At 48.6% G+C, this 18,252-nt stretch overlaps 1 protein-coding gene across 2 annotated transcripts in view; it reads left to right on the top strand.

Moving 5' to 3' along the window:
* Positions 1-1,161: 1,161 nt before the first annotated feature.
* ARHGAP39 (Rho GTPase activating protein 39) overlaps positions 1,162-18,252 on the top strand; it is a 166,822-nt gene continuing 149,731 nt past the window's right edge. For both annotated transcript variants that reach the window (XM_040433246.1, XM_040433245.1), the window contains exon 1: positions 1,162-1,358. In XM_040433246.1, coding sequence (XP_040289180.1) covers positions 1,348-1,358 — 11 coding nt within the window. In that variant the 5' untranslated portion in view covers positions 1,162-1,347. The remainder of the gene's footprint in view (positions 1,359-18,252) is intronic.

Raw genomic sequence — 18,252 nt, 5'->3', positions numbered from 1 at the left:
ACAGTATATTACACGCTGATATATAATGTACAGTATATTACACGCTGATATATAATGTACAGTACAGGGTGATATATAATGTACAGTATATTACACGCTGATATATAATGTACAGTATATTACACGCTGATATATAATGTACAGTGTATTACACGCTGATATATAATGTACAGTATATTACACGCTGATATATAATGCACAGTACACGCTGATATATAATGTACAGTGTATTACACGCTGATATATAACGTACAGTATATTACACGCTGATTATATAATGTACAGTACAGGGTGATATATAATGTACAGTATATTACACGCTGATATATAACGTACAGTATATTACACGCTGATATATAATGTACAGTATATTACACGCTGATATATAATGTACAGTACAGGCTGATATATAATGTACAGTACAGGGTGATATATAATGTACAGTACAGGGTGATATATAATGTACAGTACAGGGTGATATATATAATGTACAGTATATTACACGCTGATATATAATGTACAGTACAGGCTGATATATAATGTACAGTACAGGGTGATATATAATGTACAGTACAGGCTGATATATAATGTACAGTACAGGCTGATATATAATGTACAGTACAGGCTGATATATAATGTACAGTACAGGGTGATATATAATGTACAGTACAGGCTGATATATAATGTACAGTACAGGCTGATATATAATGTACAGTACAGGCTGATATATAATGTACAGTACAGGCTGATATATAATGTACAGTACAGGCTGATATATAATGTACAGTACACCCTGATATATAATGTACAGTACAGGCTGATATATAATGTACAGTACACCCTGATATATAATGTACAGTACACCCTGATATATAATGTACAGTACAGGGTGATATATAATGTACAGTACAGGGTGATATATAATGTACAGTATATTACAGGCTGATATATAATGTACAGTACACCCTGATATATAATGTACAGTACACCCTGATATATAATGTACAGTACAGGGTGATATATAATGTACAGTACACACGCAGATATATCACGCACATCGCACGCACAGTCTCTCCCGCACCTGCCGCTCTCTCTCGGGCGCGCGCCTCAGCAGCAGGTGACCGGCCGGGCGCGCGCCCTGATCCGAGCCTGCGCGGCCCCGCTGGCTGACAGAGAGGGAGAGGATTGTCGGCGATCGCGGGGGGGGACGGGCGGCCTCATCCTCCGCCACATCCGTCCTCCTGATCCTCATGGCCTCCCGAGCACCCTGCTAACCCGGAGCACAGGACCCGGAGATCCCGGGGACACCGGCGACCGGAGGGGACTGTGAGCAACACCGCCGGGAAGATGGCGGAGAGGTAACCGCAGCATCCTCTGCCTGTGTGAGGGGAGGGAAGGGTTAATGAGGCAACCTCATCATGTATCTGTGTGTGAGGGGACCGAAGGGTTAATGTGAGGTAACATCAGCATCTTGTGTGTGAGGGGAGGGAAGGGTTAATGAGGCAACCTCATCATGTATCTGTGTGTGAGGGGAGGAGAGGGTTAATGTGAGGTAACATCAGCATCTTATATCTGTGTGAGGGGAGAGGGTTAATGTGAGGTAACATAAGCATCTTATATGTGTGTGAGGGGAGGAGAGGGTTAATGTGAGGTAACATCAGCCTCTTATATCTGTGTGAGGGGAGGGAAGGGTTAATGTGAGGTAACATCAGCATCTTATATCTGTGTGAGGGGAGGAAAGGGTTAATGTGAGGTAACATCAGCATCTTATATCTGTGAGGGGAGGAAAGGGTTAATGTGAGGTAACATCAGCATCTTATATCTGTGTGAGGGGAGGAGAGGGTTAATGTGAGGTAACATCAGCATCTTATATCTGTGTGAGGGGAGGAGAGGGTTAATGTGAGGTAACATCAGCATCTTATATCTGTGAGGGGAGGGAAGGGTTAATGTGAGGTAACATCAGCATCTTATATCTGTGTGAGGGGAGGAGAGGGTTAATGTGAGGTAACATCAGCATCTTATATCTGTGTGAGGGGAGGAGAGGGTTAATGTGAGGTAACATCAGCATCTTATATCTGTGTGAGGGGAGGAGAGGGTTAATGTGAGGTAACATCAGCATCTTATATCTGTGTGAGGGGAGGAAAGGGTTAATGTGAGGTAACATCAGCATCTTATATCTGTGTGAGGGGAGGAAAGGGTTAATGTGAGGTAACATCAGCATCTTATATCTGTGTGAGGGGAGGAAAGGGTTAATGTGAGGTAACATCAGCATCTTGTATGTGTGTGAGGGGAGGAAAGGGTTAATGTGAGGTAACATCAGCATCTTATATCTGTGTGAGGGGAGGAGAGGGTTAATGTGAGGTAACATCAGCATCTTATATCTGTGTGAGGGGAGGAGAGGGTTAATGTGAGGTAACATCAGCCTCTTATATCTGTGTTAGGGGAGGAGAGGGTTAATGTGAGGTAACATCATCTTGTGTGAGGGGAGGAAAGGGTTAATGTGAGGTAACATCAGCATCTTATATCTGTGAGGGGAGGAAAGGGTTAATGTGAGGTAACATCAGCATCTTATATCTGTGTGAGGGGAGGAGAGGGTTAATGTGAGGTAACATCAGCATCTTATATCTGTGTGAGGGGAGGAAAGGGTTAATGTGAGGTAACATCATCTTGTGTGAGGGGAGGAAAGGGTTAATGTGAGGTAACATCAGCATCTTATATCTGTGAGGGGAGGAGAGGGTTAATGTGAGGTAACATCAGCATCTTATATCTGTGAGGGGAGGAGAGGGTTAATGTGAGGTAACATCAGCATCTTGTGTGAGGGGAGGAGAGGGTTAATGTGAGGTAACATCAGCATCTTATATCTGTGTGAGGGGAGGAAAGGGTTAATGTGAGGTAACATCAGCATCTTATATCTGTGAGGGGAGGAAAGGGTTAATGTGAGGTAACATCAGCATCTTATATGTGTGTGAGGGGAGGAGAGGGTTAATGTGAGGTAACATCAGCATCTTATATCTGTGTGAGGGGAGGAAAGGGTTAATGTGAGGTAACATCATCTTGTGTGAGGGGAGGAAAGGGTTAATGTGAGGTAACATCAGCATCTTATATCTGTGAGGGGAGGAGAGGGTTAATGTGAGGTAACATCAGCATCTTATATCTGTGAGGGGAGGAGAGGGTTAATGTGAGGTAACATCAGCATCTTATATCTGTGAGGGGAGGAAAGGGTTAATGTGAGGTAACATCATCTTGTGTGAGGGGAGGAAAGGGTTAATGTGAGGTAACATCAGCATCTTATATCTGTGAGGGGAGGAGAGGGTTAATGTGAGGTAACATCAGCATCTTGTGTGAGGGGAGGAAAGGGTTAATGTGAGGTAACATCAGCATCTTATATCTGTGAGGGGAGGAGAGGGTTAATGTGAGGTAACATCAGCATCTTATATCTGTGAGGGGAGGAGAGGGTTAATGTGAGGTAACATCAGCATCTTATAAACTGTGAGGGGAGGAAAGGGTTAATGTGAGGTAACATCATCTTGTGTGAGGGGAGGAAAGGGTTAATGTGAGGTAACATCAGCATCTTGTGTGAGGGGAGGAGAGGGTTAATGTGAGGTAACATCAGCATCTTGTGTGAGGGAGGATAAGGGTTAATGTGAGGTAACATCAGCATCTTATATCTGTGTGAGGGGAGGGAAGGTTAATGTGAGGTAACATCATCTTTTGTGAGGGGAGGAAAGGGTTAATGTGTGGACATCAGCATCTATATCTGTGTGAGGGGAGGAGAGGGTTAATGTGAGGTAACATCAGCATCTTATATCTGTGTGAGGGGAGGAAGGGTTATTGTGAGGTAACATCAGCATCTTTTATGTGTGTGAGGGGAGGAAAGGGTTAATGTGAGGTAACATCAGCATCTTATATGTGTGTGAGGGGAGGAAAGGGTTAATGTGAGGTAACATCAGCATCTTATATCTGTGTGAGGGGAGGAGAGGGTTAATGTGAGGTAACATCAGCATCTTATATCTGTGTGAGGGGAGGGAAGGGTTAATGTGAGGTAACATCAGCATCTTTTATGTGTGTGAGGGGAGGAAAGGGTTAATGTGAGGTAACATCAGCATCTTATATGTGTGTGAGGGGAGGAAAGGGTTAATGTGAGGTAACATCATCATCTTATATCTGTGTGAGGGGAGGAGAGGGTTAATGTGAGGTAACATCAGCATCTTATATCTGTGTGAGGGGAGGAGAGGGTTAATGTGAGGTAACATCAGCATCTTGTGTGTGTGTGAGGGGAGGGAAGGTTAATGTGAGTAACATCAGCATCTTATATCTGTGTGAGGGGAGGAGAGGGTTAATGTGAGGTAACATCAGCATCTTATATGTGTGTGAGGGGAGGGAAGGGTTAATGTGAGGTAACATCATCTTGTGTGAGGGGAGGAAAGGGTTAATGTGAGGTAACATCAGCATCTTATATCTGTGAGGGGAGGAGAGGGTTAATGTGAGGTAACATCAGCATCTTATATCTGTGTGAGGGGAGGGAAGGGTTAATGTGAGGTAACATCAGCATCTTTTATGTGTGTGAGGGGAGGAAAGGGTTAATGTGAGGTAACATCAGCATCTTATATGTGTGTGAGGGGAGGAAAGGGTTAATGTGAGGTAACATCATCATCTTATATCTGTGTGAGGGGAGGAGAGGGTTAATGTGAGGTAACATCAGCATCTTGTGTGTGACGGGAGGAAAGGGTTAATGTGAGGTAACATCAGCATCTTATATCTGTGTGAGGGGAGGGAAGGGTTAATGTGAGGTAACATCAGCATCTTATATCTGTGTGAGGGGAGGAGAGGGTTAATGTGAGGTAACATCAGCATCTTATATCTGTGTGAGGGGAGGAGAGGGTTAATGTGAGGTAACATCAGCATCTTGTGTGTGTGTGAGGGGAGGGAAGGGTTAATGTGAGGTAACATCAGCATCTTGTGTGTGTGAACTGTTTCTTTGCTTTGAGCAGTAAATGGTTAACACTCTCTACCTCCGGCTTCCTGTGTGGGCAGGATATGGTTAATATGAGGTCCCTCGGGGTCTCTGTGTGCCCGTACGGGGGTTGGCAGTGATCCTGTAGATGGGGTTAATACCAGGCCCTCACTAATGTCTTGTGACTCTCCATATTGCCTCCTGATACACTGCCCGTATCCATGGTTACGACGTGGCTGCACACTATAGGAAGGCCGCCGGCTTCTCTGTTGGCCCGGACCACGGGAGTGTGGATAAGCTGCCACTTTTTTCCTATAGTGAGCAAGCACGACCACCGCTGCTGGATTACCAGGTGGTCGTGACCCCGGGAGATGATCCGTGTATAATGTGATGGGAAAGGAATCACAGTCCATTAGTACCAGCCTTGTATTAACCCTTTCTACATGATACATAGTAATAACCCTCCCCCGACAGTACCTGGACCGCCATATTGACTATACTCACCTGGGCCCCGGCGACGGCTTCCTCCCGGATCTCTCTACGCCGTCTTCGCATCTCCCCTGACGGGTGCAGCCAATAGCAGGCCACGGCGGTGACCTGCCCACTTGCGGCGGCACACCTTAACGTATACTTTTTAATTTTACGGATGGCGCTGTATGGCATCAGTCTGAGGCCTCCATTAACGTAAGCCTAGTCGGGGCTCGTCCCTACGGACAGATGGGCACTGCCAGGATACGGTGGGTGTGAGGGCACAGGAGCGGTGTTGACCAGCTGATGGGTCATGTGATCAACCTGTAGGCCACCTCCGGTCAGGAAGATGATTAACCCCTGCAGCACCGAATGGTAAATATCTGGTTGAGCAGGGATGACGTTTCCAGCTACTGCTCTATCCCCCATGCTGCACACTTCTGCTCTGCTCTGTGGCTGTTGTGTGGAAGGACAGGTTCAGCAGGATGTGGAGCTGACATATTACTTCTACAGGGACAGCAGGGAGAAAATTAATATTACAATGAGGGGGTGGGGCCTCAAAAAGGGGAGGGGCCAGACAGATGGCCTGAAAGATTTAGCAGGACTTGTTCAGAGTTAGAATAATATTTCTCGTGGTTGTCACAGACGTCTGGTCCTGGAATGTGTATTATAGAGCGGTATTATACTGCATGTGCTGCCGTACTGCCCGGTATAGTCCAGAAGAAGCCGCATGTGAGGCCTGGACTCCGTGTATATAGTTAGATGTGCGTTGTGCTTACTCTGTGCCGTACCCCGGGGCCGGTTGTGTGGCCCCGGATGCTGCAGTACACTGTGGGCCTGTGCTGGGGATGGCGGGGCTCAGCGGCTCGCTCTGTTGTGACAGGTCGGATTAGGTGACACGGGCGCCGCGGCTGCTTGGTATCCGGGCACAACGGTCTCTCTGCGGCGCTGTCCCAGTGATCGGAGCAGGCGGCCTCTGATGAGCGCTGAGTACATTAATCCACAGCTTTATTGTACGTTTTATAAACCGCCTCTTGTTTCCCTTGATGTATTAATAAACGGTGGCCTCCTGTGGGGCAGGCAGCATGGTGCCCTCCGTGTGCACGGCTCCGCTCCCAGGACACAGTCAGAGCGGAGGGTGGAGCCGCAGTCGGCAGCCGAGAAGGATGGGACTGAACCATGTGGAAATGTGCGGCACCAGCTGCTTGTCTCCGGGGTCACGTGGCCTGAGATTTTTGCACGGTTCTGTTTCAGGGGACCGGTCTCCATTTGCTGCATTGCTCCCTATGTAAGGAAGGCACAATCAGGGGCTCCATGTGGCAGGTGTGGCCGGGGGCGCTGCCCCTTCTGCCTCGCTGTGGTGCCCAGTGCATGCACCCCCGGGCATCCACTGCCAGTACGTGGGAGTTCTGGAAATAGCTGAGCACTGTACTCGCCTATCTCCCGCCGCTCCATTATTTTCAGGGGGTACTGCGGCCCCGTTCTGGTGATGGGTGGGGGTCCCAGCGGTAGGACACCCACCAATCTGATAGTTATCCCCTACCATAACTTTAACCAACCAGACTAGCCCTTTAACTCCTAAACAGGTAAAGATAGGTCAAAACCGTCCCTTCCAGTGTTTACAAAGACCGGCCTTTTACATCACGGATTAGGCGCACCGCCGGCAGTCCGCGTGCCCGGAGTCAGGGCCTGGAGTAGTTTCACTCCACTTTAACGTCTGCTTCCAGGTGTAAAAGATGGTAGATATGTCGGGCCCCGTGTCCTGGCTCCTGCCACTTTTACCTCTTCGCCACTCCCAAATGGCGAGCACAGCACAAACTATTGTCGCATAGGTGTTTAAAAAGTCGCAAGTAGGGGTCTTGTGACTTTTTTTAGGGCAAAAACTGGCATAATCACTTTCATTGGAAATCAATTTTCTACACGTTACACCAGTTAAAAGATGTACGGTATGTGTCCAGACTTACCACACGGTGTATATCTCTAGTCGGTGAGAGGCGCCTGCCAGGAGAGGATTATAATGGCGGTTCAGTGTTCGGTAAATTGTGGTCACGCTCATGTGCTTAGTACCGCCAGGCTTTACCGGTAATGTCCCGGACCCTGTATAGACCATATTATATAGCTGTATTAGTACCGCCAGGCTTTACCGGTAATGTCCCGGTCCCTGTATAGACCATATTATATAGCTTGTATTAGTACCGCAGGCTTTACTGGTAATGTCCCGGACCCTGTATAGACCATATTATATAGCTGTATTAGTACAGCCAGCTTTACCGGTAATGTCCTGGACCTGTATAGACCATATTATATAGCTGTATTAGTATCGCCAGGCTTTACCGGTAATGTCCCGGACCCTGTATAGACCATATTATATAGCTGTATTAGTACCGCCAGGCTTTACCGGTAATGTCCCGGACCCTGTATAGACCATATTATATAGCTGTATTAGTACAGCCAGGCTTTACTGGTAATGTCCCGGACCCTGTATAGACCATATTATATAGCTGTATTAGGACAGCCAGGCTTTACTGGTAATGTCCCGGACCCTGTATAGACCATATTATATAGCTGTATTAGGACAGCCAGGCTTTACCGGTAATGTCCTGGAACCTGTATAGACCATATTATATAGCTGTATTAGTATCGCCAGGCTTTACCGGTAATGTCCCGGACCCTGTATAGACCATATTATATAGCTGTATTAGTACAGCCAGGCTTTACTGGTAATGTCCCGGACCCTGTATAGACCATATTATTCAGCTGTATTAGTGCAGCCAGGCTTTACTGGTAATGTCCCGGACCCTGTATAGACCATATTATATAGCTGTATTAGGACAGCCAGGCTTTACCGGTAATGTCCCGGACCCTGTATAGACCATATTATATAGCTGTATTAGTATCGCCAGGCTTTACCGGTAATGTCCCGGACCCTGTATAGACCATATTATATAGCTGTATTAGGACATGGACAGAGACTGTTCTCAGTTACGAGATCCCAGCCCCCGTCTGGTGCTGACCAGGAGAAGAGATTTATCCGGCTGCTCATCAATAATATATGTAGAAGCGGAGGACATGACAGAGCGATGCGACTGATGAATGTGGCGGTAATGTGAGAGGGCAGCGCTCCGCCAGGGCTGGGTGGTTGTCCCCTCGTACAGACCGCGCCGCTGTCTCTGCTGGGGCCTCACTGCGGTGATCAGACTCTTAGGCCTTGTTCACATTAACCCATTGGAGAGATTTATCAACACAGGTGTAAAGGAAAACTGACTTAGTACCCCTAGCAACCAATCAGAGTCCACCTTTCATTTTTCAAAGGAGCTGTGAAAATGGAAGGTGGAATCTGATTGGTTGCTAGGGCAACTAAGCCAGTTTTCCCATTTACGCCAGTTTTGGTAAATTTTCCCCATTGTTGCTTTACACATCAGTGGTTTTCCAGTGACCCGGGGGTCAGGAAATCTCGTGGCGACATGGACTGTTGTGGTCCGTGACGTGTACTAACATGACCATTGAAGTCTGTGGGTCCATGAAGAACCAGTGATGGTCCATTGCTAGGAGATGCTCTGGAAATAAATTTTTAGCTGAGCAGCGTCTGTGGAATATGGGAGGGCGAGAAAAACGGACACACGGACCAAACTCGGATTCTTCATGGATATCTTCACGGATGAAACACGGATGACAGGGAAATGTGAATGAGGCCTTCCATCACGAAACTACTGGCGACATTTCTGGATCACTGGAACGGCCATTGCTATAAACAACACAGCGATCTGAGATGTTCACCGTCCTCACGGAGGATTCACTCATTTTTCTGCCTTTTGCATTTTAGCGGAGTTTTTTTGCAGTAAAAACGTCCGCTCCACGTGTGACGCCGAAGATCTACGGGAAATATGAGACGCAGTTTCCTAAAAACAAAACAAAAAAACCAACCCCCTGCCGCTCTGTGCCCTGACCACAGACGGTGCCGTCTCTTCACTATTGTCCTCCAGTGACAGGACTGGGACTTGTCATCTGGAAGTTCTGGTGACGCTTATGAATCGCTCCGTCTCATTCCCTTTCCATATGCAAATCAGCTAATTAGTGAAATGCGGACGCAGTGCGTGCAGGGCAGGGAAGAGGACCGGCCGCGGTCACCGCGGGATACAGCAGCTGCGGATTCCACCAATAAAGGCGTCAAACACCTGTTCACACACAGTCTGCCACATCGGGTGAGGAGCTGAGAAGGATGCCGTTATATGTGGGAGAGCAGAGGATCGTGGGCACGCGGTCACTCCGCATCTGAACGCCTTATTTCTGACATATTCCGCAGCGCTTTATAGACATTAGCATCACGCTGTCCCCAGGAGCTCACAATCTAATGTCTCTTTCAGTCTGTCTTTGGAGTGTGAGAGGAAACACGGGGAGAAAACACAAACTCCACGCAGGACCGCCCAGGACCCCAGCGCTGCAAGGCACCAGTGCTGCCATTTCTGCTTGCTGCCAGTGAATGTAAGCATCCAGAGACTAAAAATAAGTTCTGATCTTGTCTTGCTTACCCGAGCTGATGGCCTTGTTTTAGTGTACCAGCGCTCACGGAGCCACCGCGCTTCGATACTTGTGTACGGCGAAACTGCAGTGGAAAACTTGGCTTTTAGATTTTGCAGCAAGAAAACGCAACAAAAATTGCATTAGTGCCGCCGAAAATGGCTGCGGATTTCACTCTCTTCATTTGGAGGTTCCGCTGCATTGACATGACGCAGATTTCAAATGCACAACGCAGGAAATCGCCGCATGTTCTATATTCTGCGTTTTCACGCAGCCCGGGCCCCATAGAAGTGAATGGGGTTGCGTGAAAAACGCATTGCATCCGCAAGCAAGTGCGGGTGCGATTCGTTTTTCACTGATGGTTGCTAAGAGATGTTGTTTGTAAACCTTCAGTTTTTTATCACGCGCGTGAAAAACGCATCAAAACGCATTGCACCGGCGCGAAAAAACTGAACTAAACGCAATCGCAGACAAAACTGACTGAACTTGCTTGCAAAATAGTGCGAGTTTCACTGAACGCACTCTGAACGCATCCGGCCCCAATCCGCAACGCCCGTGTGAAACCAGCCTTACTGTCTATGCACTTCTCCTTTTGGTCCTTAAAGGGGTATTCCGGTTGTTAGAAGTTATGCTCTAAGCACAGGATAGGGAATAACTATTAGATTGGTGGGGGTCCTACCCCTGGGCCCCCCCACCGATCACGAGAACAGGGTTCCAGTATCCCCTGCAGCTTCCCTGAAATGACCGGAGCGTCTGGTCGCACATGTGCGTGGCCGCTCCATTCATTTCTATGGGAGTTCCGGAGATTCCCATTGAAATGAACGGAACAGCTACATGCATGCCAGACCAGCCGCTCTGTTCGTTTCAGGGGGGCTGCAGGGGCCGCCATTCTCGTGAACGGTGGGGGTCTGAGCGGTAGGATCTACTAGTTATCCCCTATCCGTTTTTGTTTTTATTATCTGCCTTCCTGGAGCACTTTCTATTGGCCACGACGTAGTGGGAAGCTGGAAAACATGTCCAAATGTGGTGAATTAGAAAAAAATGCAATCCCTCCACAATGTTCTGTCCGCAGAGCTGTGCGGGCTCCTTATTTCCGGGGAGATCTGTAGTTTTCAATTATAATAGTTTGAAGCGTGTTCAACTTTGTGAACACTTTTTATTCCAATTCTTTTGGATGTAAAGCAACGAAAAACAATTAGCATTTTTTTCTGTTACGGTGTTCACCATATGGGATAAATACGCTTATATTTTTTATAGTACGGGTATTTTTGGGACGTGGCGGTGCAAATAATCTTTTTGTTTATTTGTATTGGGCTGCGTTCACATGGCCCCATTGAAGTCCGTCCACAAGATGCTGCCAAATATGGGGCATGTCCTGTCTTTTGTGGTGCGGAGGCACAAACCTGGAAACACCCGGAAGCCCTTCTGTGTGCTTCTGAGTCCGTGCCTCCGCTCCGCCAAAGAGAGGACATGCCTTATCTTTGGCAGCATCTTGCAGATCATGGACCCATTGAAGTCGGTGGATCCGCGATGTGGCGAGCACACAGCTGGTGCCCGTATTTTGCGGATCTGTGGTTTGTGCTCCGATAAACGGGCGCGGCCGTCTCACAGTCGTGTGAATACCGCTTTATGGGGGTGATTTAAATTTTTTTTTTTGCATTTACATTTTATTTTTCCCCAAAAGGAACTTTTTTTTCCCCAAAGGAACTTGACCATATGATCGTTAGAGCTATTGTCCCATAGACTGCAACGAACTACCAGAAAAATAAAAAAGTTATGGCTCCTGGAAGGCAGGGACTAAAAAACGAAAACACAAAAAGGGAAGATAGCAGGGTCTTGAAAGAGTTAAAGTGAGCCAAGACATGAACCCTTTAGCAGTGAACCAGTGGGCCACTGCAGATGCAGGGGTTGTACTTTACATTAGGGGATTACTGTTTAAGCAGTTTCCTAATATATCTTAATTAGCAGTTGCAGAGCGCGGCTGTGGTCTGAGTGTTGGCCGTTCATCGCTCGGCTCATTGGGTTTTATTGATGCACATTTGTGCCGATGATCACTGTGGTGATGGCCGCAGGTATCACAGGGCCTCAGACGCCGCCTCAGAGCAGTCGGCCCATCTGAGCTCCGGTACCTCGTACAGAGGCGGTAAACGCGTCCGATTCCAGGGATGTGATAAGACCCTCTAAGGAGGCCAGTACTAAGCCAGCCGCTCTGACATTTAGGCCTCTTGCATGCGAACGTGTCTGTTCATTTTTTTTATTTTTTTTTGTGGACCGTATGTGGAACCATTTACTTCAATGGGTCCACAAAAAAAAACGGAAGTTACTCCGTTTCCGTATGTCCATATTTCCGTTCTGCAAAAAAATAGAACATGTCCTATTATTGTCCCCATTACGGACAAGGGTAGTACTGTTCTATGAAGGGCCAGCTGTTCCGTTCTTTTTCCGTTTTTTTTTCTGCGGATCTGTTTTTTTGCGGACTGCAAATTACATACGGTCGTGTGCAAGAGGGCTAATGCAGACAGAAGCGCCATTCACATCCTTTTTAATAATCGGGGCTTGTGTAATGGTTTTCTAAGCCTAATCACTGTATTTAGCTGCTGATCCCCTCCTCTTTCTACTGATGACAGAATAGGAAATCGAAGCTTAGGAAAATGAGGGCAATTACGGAAATTATTAAACGCTCTCTGTTCTGCCTCCTTAAGCTCTGAAGTTTATACATCATTGGCGTTTGTGTGTTAAACACATGACGTGGATTGTGCCGGGCGGTGAGATGTCATGAGGAATCGCCTCCAGAGTGATGAGTACTGCCGAGCCTCTCCCCATTATATGGCGATTAGGTCTATACGTGAATGCTAAGGCCTCGTTCACACCTCAGGGAATCACAGGCAGCACACGTAACAGTTCATTTTAATGCGATTACATTATTGATTTTCCAGTGACTGTGGGTCAGAGGAAAAAACACAGAGACCTGCTCTGTTTTGATCCGTGATGCAGCCCAAACACACCCATTGAAGTCTGTGGGTCCGTGAAAACCACTGACGGTAGACAGAGGGCATCGTACGTAGGACGGGCTCTGGAAATCTCTTTTCAGCCTTGCAGTGTCTCTTGAATATGGCCGACACATGGAGGGCAAAAAGTAGACACGGACCAAAGAAACACGGATCGTGTACACAGGTAAACCACCGTCCACCTTGTCACAGACGTCATCACAGGCTTTGTATTCTGTGCCGGGGACGTGTGACAGCGTCCGTACAATCTGCAAAATGGAAAATCGTCTAAGGCAGGCATGTCCAAAGTGCGGCCCTCCAGCTGTTGCAAAACTACAACTCCCAGCATGCCCTAATAGCGTAAGCTATCCAGGCATGCTGGGAGTTGTAGTTTTGCAACAGCTGGAGGGCCGCACTTTGGACATGCCTGGTCTAAGGCTACATGCACACGACTGTTGTGTGTTTTGCGGTCCGCAAATTGCGGATCCGTAAAACACGTTTGGCGTCCATGTGCGTTCTGCAATTTGCAGAAGGACACGGACAGCCATTAATATAACTGCCTATTCTTGTTTTCAAATCGCGGACAAGAATAGGACAGGTTTTAGATTTTTTTTGCGGACCACGGAACGGAGCAACGGATGCGGACAGCACACAGAGTTCTGTCCGCATCTTTTGCGGCCAAATTGAAGTGAATGGGTCCGCATCCAAGCCGCAAATACTGCAGCTCGGATGCGGACCAAAACAACATTTGTGTGCATGAGGCCTTATGAAAATGGAGGATTACGCCAGAAAACAGAGGAACAGCCTGTCGGATGATGGGATCTGGCCGCTTTCTGGCGTCATTGGTGGCTTTTGGCCGGACAAAAAATCCTGCGGAAAGCTGCAATTTCTGTCGGGAAGCGGCTGTCAGATCCCGTTATAGGTGATAGGGATTCGGCAGTTCGCGGCATTACCCAGCTATGTGAACGCAGATGTGAGCGTATCCATAGGTATTACTATTGATGCCCTGCCTTTGGATAGGGCATCAATATCAGGCCAGCGGGGGTCTGACTCCTGGCATGGTTCACCAGAACTCGGTGCCGCTCTGTGTAGTGGTCGTGCCCGGCAAACATCTGATTGGTGCGGGTGCTGGGAGTCATTCTTAGGCCACATCCAGACGTCCGTGGTGTGTTGCGGACCCGCAAATTGCGGATCCGCCACACACCCGCCCAGCACCCCCATAGCAAGTTGCGGACAAGAATAGGACATGTTCTATCTTTTGCGGAGCTGCGGACTCGAAGATCGGGGCCGCGCTCCGCAATTGCGGCTGCAGACAGCACACTGTGTGCTGTCCGCATCCATTCCGTCTCCATAGAGAATGAATGGGTGCGCACCTGTTCCGCAAAATTGCGGAACGGATGCGGACCCATTTTGCGGATGTGTGAATGGAGCCTAACGGCAGGTCTTCAGTATTAGGCTAGGTCTACACGACGACATTTGTCGCACGACAATAAGGGCGCAACATTTGTCGCGCAACATTTTGTTGCACCAATGTCACGCGACAATTTTTATAATGGCAGTCTATGGTGTCGCACTGCAACATGCGACATGCGACATGCTGCGCCTGGATCTCGATGGATTTTCTGCGACTGTTGCGTCGCAGTCGCAGCATGTTGCATTGCGACACCATAGACTGCCATTATAAAAATTGTCGCGCGACAAATGTCGTTGTGTAGACCTAGCCTTAATGTAGTAATTTAGTGTTTCTTGGACGGTGCGATCCTTCCCTCCATGTGCAGCGAGCGGTGCATTACTGATCTGTGGTGTAGCCTACGCCTCGCCCTCTGCAGCGTTGCTATGGAGATCGCTGGCGCCGTCCTCATGTCGTGTACTGGAGATCACAGGCCGGGGTGAGAGCGGCGTGCTGCCTAGATCATGGAGACCCTGCATTGACTGTGCACATAGTGAGGATGGCTGATGCAGACAGTTTCGGCTTCTGCCGGCTGATAGAGGATTTATACTTTTGTACGAGCCTTTTAAATGAATTGTACAGGCGTGAGTGACTGACATCACAATCCGCTGCGCCTGTGTCCCATAGACTGTGAATGGAGAACAGCAGCGGCGGTAGGGGTCCCAGCAATTATACGTCTTGTGTGTAGATTATAAATGCATAAAACCTGGCCAGACGGCAGGGCTCGTCCCATACAGCTGATGCCCACCCACGGCAGCTAATGGGCGCATGATTGGGAGTTCATGTACAATAGGGTCTAATGGTAGCTGCAGTGAGCTGGTGTCACTGGAGCCGCCGAGGCTGACACGGCCCGTGTTTTCCAGCCTGCTCACAGTCATGTGCATGAGCCCTCAGGGTAAATGCACATGGCAGTGTACTTTATGCAGATTTTCTGTGCGTTTCCACAAAAAATCCCGACCAAATCTGCATCTGCAAGGTGCATGGACTGCTGAAGGTGCGCCCAATTTATGATGCACATCTTCCGGCAGCAAAGCCAGCGCAAAAGAGGAGTAACAGAACAGCTTAAATAAACACCGTTCTTAGTGAATGACCCCCTTCACTGTAGATTGGTTTCTGCACCTTCTAGAAATCGTATCTTCTTAGCGGGTGCGGTATTACGCTGCAGATTTTCTCGGCCTTAGATTGCCTGTACACAGTGCGCTGCCTGCGGTAATCACATGCAGGTTACCGCTAATTGTCGGGTTACGCGCATGTCCCAGCAGTAAGCTGTAATCTGCAGGTAGTTAGCGCTTCACGTCTTCACCGTGTACAGGCAACCTCAGGGCGGACTACACGGTTCAGCCCAGCCACATTATTCACATGTAGATCATGTACATGAGCTTGCAACTCAGTAAATGGCCCCCATTGTGTTTTAACGGCAGTTCGGCATTAAAAAATTTGACGTTTTAAACACCTGTGCGACAATATTTTTGAATGTGTCCGCATCTGATCCACAAAAACCTATGGGAGTTACCAAAACATCCAAGCAAATCTCTTTCCTGGACTGCGAGTTTGTTAGGCTGCATTCACACGTCCGTGGTGTGTTGCGGGCCCGCAAATTGCGGGTCCGCAACACACCAGCCCGGCACCCCCATAGAAATGCCTATTCTTGTCCGCAAGCTGCGGACAAGAATAGGGCATGCCCTATCTTTTTGCGGAGTTGCGGACCTAAAGATCGGGGCCGCACACCGCAAATGCTGTCCGCATCCATTCTGTCCCCATAGAGAATGATTGGGTCCACACCCACCGGATGCGGACCCATTTTGCGGACGTGTGAATGGAGCAGTGTATCACTACAGGTAAAATGGATCAGTCTGGGGCCCCGGCTGTTAAAGGGCTTGTCTCATGTGTACAGCCCCCGGGTGTACGGATAGGGGGGTCATCTGCCTGGGCTTCCCTCTGTGAGCCGGACAGAAGGCCTCTCTGTGTGGGTGACCCTGTTCTGTTGGACGATTACAAGAGCAGCCATTCATTCCCAGTTACTGCAGAGGAAATGCCAGTGGAAAGGGCGAGAACTGCGCCTCGGTTTTACCACTATTTGCCGCAGTTCCACCGCTGCTGACATTGCCACCTTTAACAGTAAGACGGATGAAGTTTTTGCTGCACAGCTATTGGCATCGAGGCAAGAAATGCGCCAAGAGCGCTCTGTCTGAACACAGCCTAAGGGTCCATTCACACGTCTGCAAGTGTTTTGTGGTCCGCAAATTGTGGATCTGCAAAACACGGACACCGGCCATGTGCGTTCCGCATTTTGAAGATCGCACATTGCCGGCACTATAAGGCCTCTTGCACACGTCCGTTCCGTGCGTTGGGGACCGCAATTTGCCATCCCCAATACACGGGCAACGTCTATGCAGCAGCCGGGACGGATCGAGACCCATTCAACTTCAATGGGTCCGTGATCCATCTGCACCGCAAAAAAATAGAACAAGTTCTATTTTTTTGCGGTGTGGAGGCGCGGACAGAAACACCACGGAAGCGCTCCATAGTGCTTCCGTGCCTCCGTTCTGCACCGCAGCTCCGGATTGCGGACCCATTCAAGTAAAGCGTGGAGCACACGTCCGATGCCTGCATATTGCGGACCCGCTGTTTTCGGGGCGGGCAACGGCCGTGTGCATGAGGCCTAATAGAAATGTATTTTCTTGTCTGTGTCTGCGGACAAGAATAGGACATGTTCTATTTTTTTGTGGGCCGCGGAACGGAAGTGCGGATGAGGACAGCACACTTTCCGAAAAATTGCTGAACGGATGCGGACTGTAAATGGACCCTTAGACGATCTGCCAGCCACAGCTGAAGACTGGGAATGGGTCGAGTGGCTTTGTCATGTCTCAAGAGCTTACAGCCTGGAGTACTTCATAGAAAGACGTCTGGCACAAGAGGGCCGGCCGGCGGCAGGTCTTTTGGAAGGACTGCCAATCTGAATAATATTTTGGCCTGAATTTTTTAGCAACCATGGCCGGATGAGGCGCACATTGGACTGCAGTGGAGACTGTAGACGTCTCATGGTCCAAGATATCGGGCACATAGCACCGTCCATTGCCACTTGTCATCCGGGTGATAAGTAGATCTGCGCTCCCGGCTTCGAGGCGATGCCTGATATGAACTGTGCCAGGTTCTGATGGATGATTAACGCTTCCTTCAGTCACAGCGATTAGTGCGGCATGAAAGGGAGTCTTGAGGTTGGAAAAATGGGGGGTTTAGTGTTGTGATGTGGAGCTTTGTGAGCTCCCTGGGATTGGCTGTGATCTGCCTTCAAACAGCATGGATAACATCTAAATCCTGTCCCCTCGGACTGGGAATTATCAGCAGCAGAGCATTCATGGCGGCCTGTCTCATCACAATGGATGGTCGACTGACACTGAATGTATCGTCGGCATCGGACTGTGTGCCAGCATCAACCAGAAAGCAGTCCTGATATTCGCAGGGTCAGAAGGATGTGAGCGGAGACTAAACCGGCCTGATTATAGCTTGTGCTGGGCGTATTCAGGCAGTAAACGCTGACAAGCTTTTAAATAGACCATAAACGGGGGGCATTTACTAAGACGGCTTTTTACAGCGGTCTTAATTGTCTCCCTTGCTCTGTTGTAGTATACAGCTACGTAGTATGCACCTCGTCATAAATCAGGCGCATATATGGCCGCCCGTCGCCTGGCATCGTTTTTAGTCTACTTTCACACTAGCGTTTTTCTTATCCGGCACTGAGTTCTGTCCTAGGGGCTCAATACCGGAAAAGAACTGATCAGTTTTATCCCCATGCATTCTGTATGGAGAGCGATCCGTCCATGCAGAGGTAAGTCCCTACTTGTGCCTGCGCCGCGAGCCGCTCTGAAACACAT

Source organism: Bufo bufo, chromosome 5 (genome assembly GCF_905171765.1).
Source record: "Bufo bufo chromosome 5, aBufBuf1.1, whole genome shotgun sequence".
NCBI classification, from domain to species: Eukaryota; Metazoa; Chordata; class Amphibia; order Anura; family Bufonidae; genus Bufo; species Bufo bufo.
This window is presented reverse-complemented; position numbering and strand designations above follow the sequence as displayed.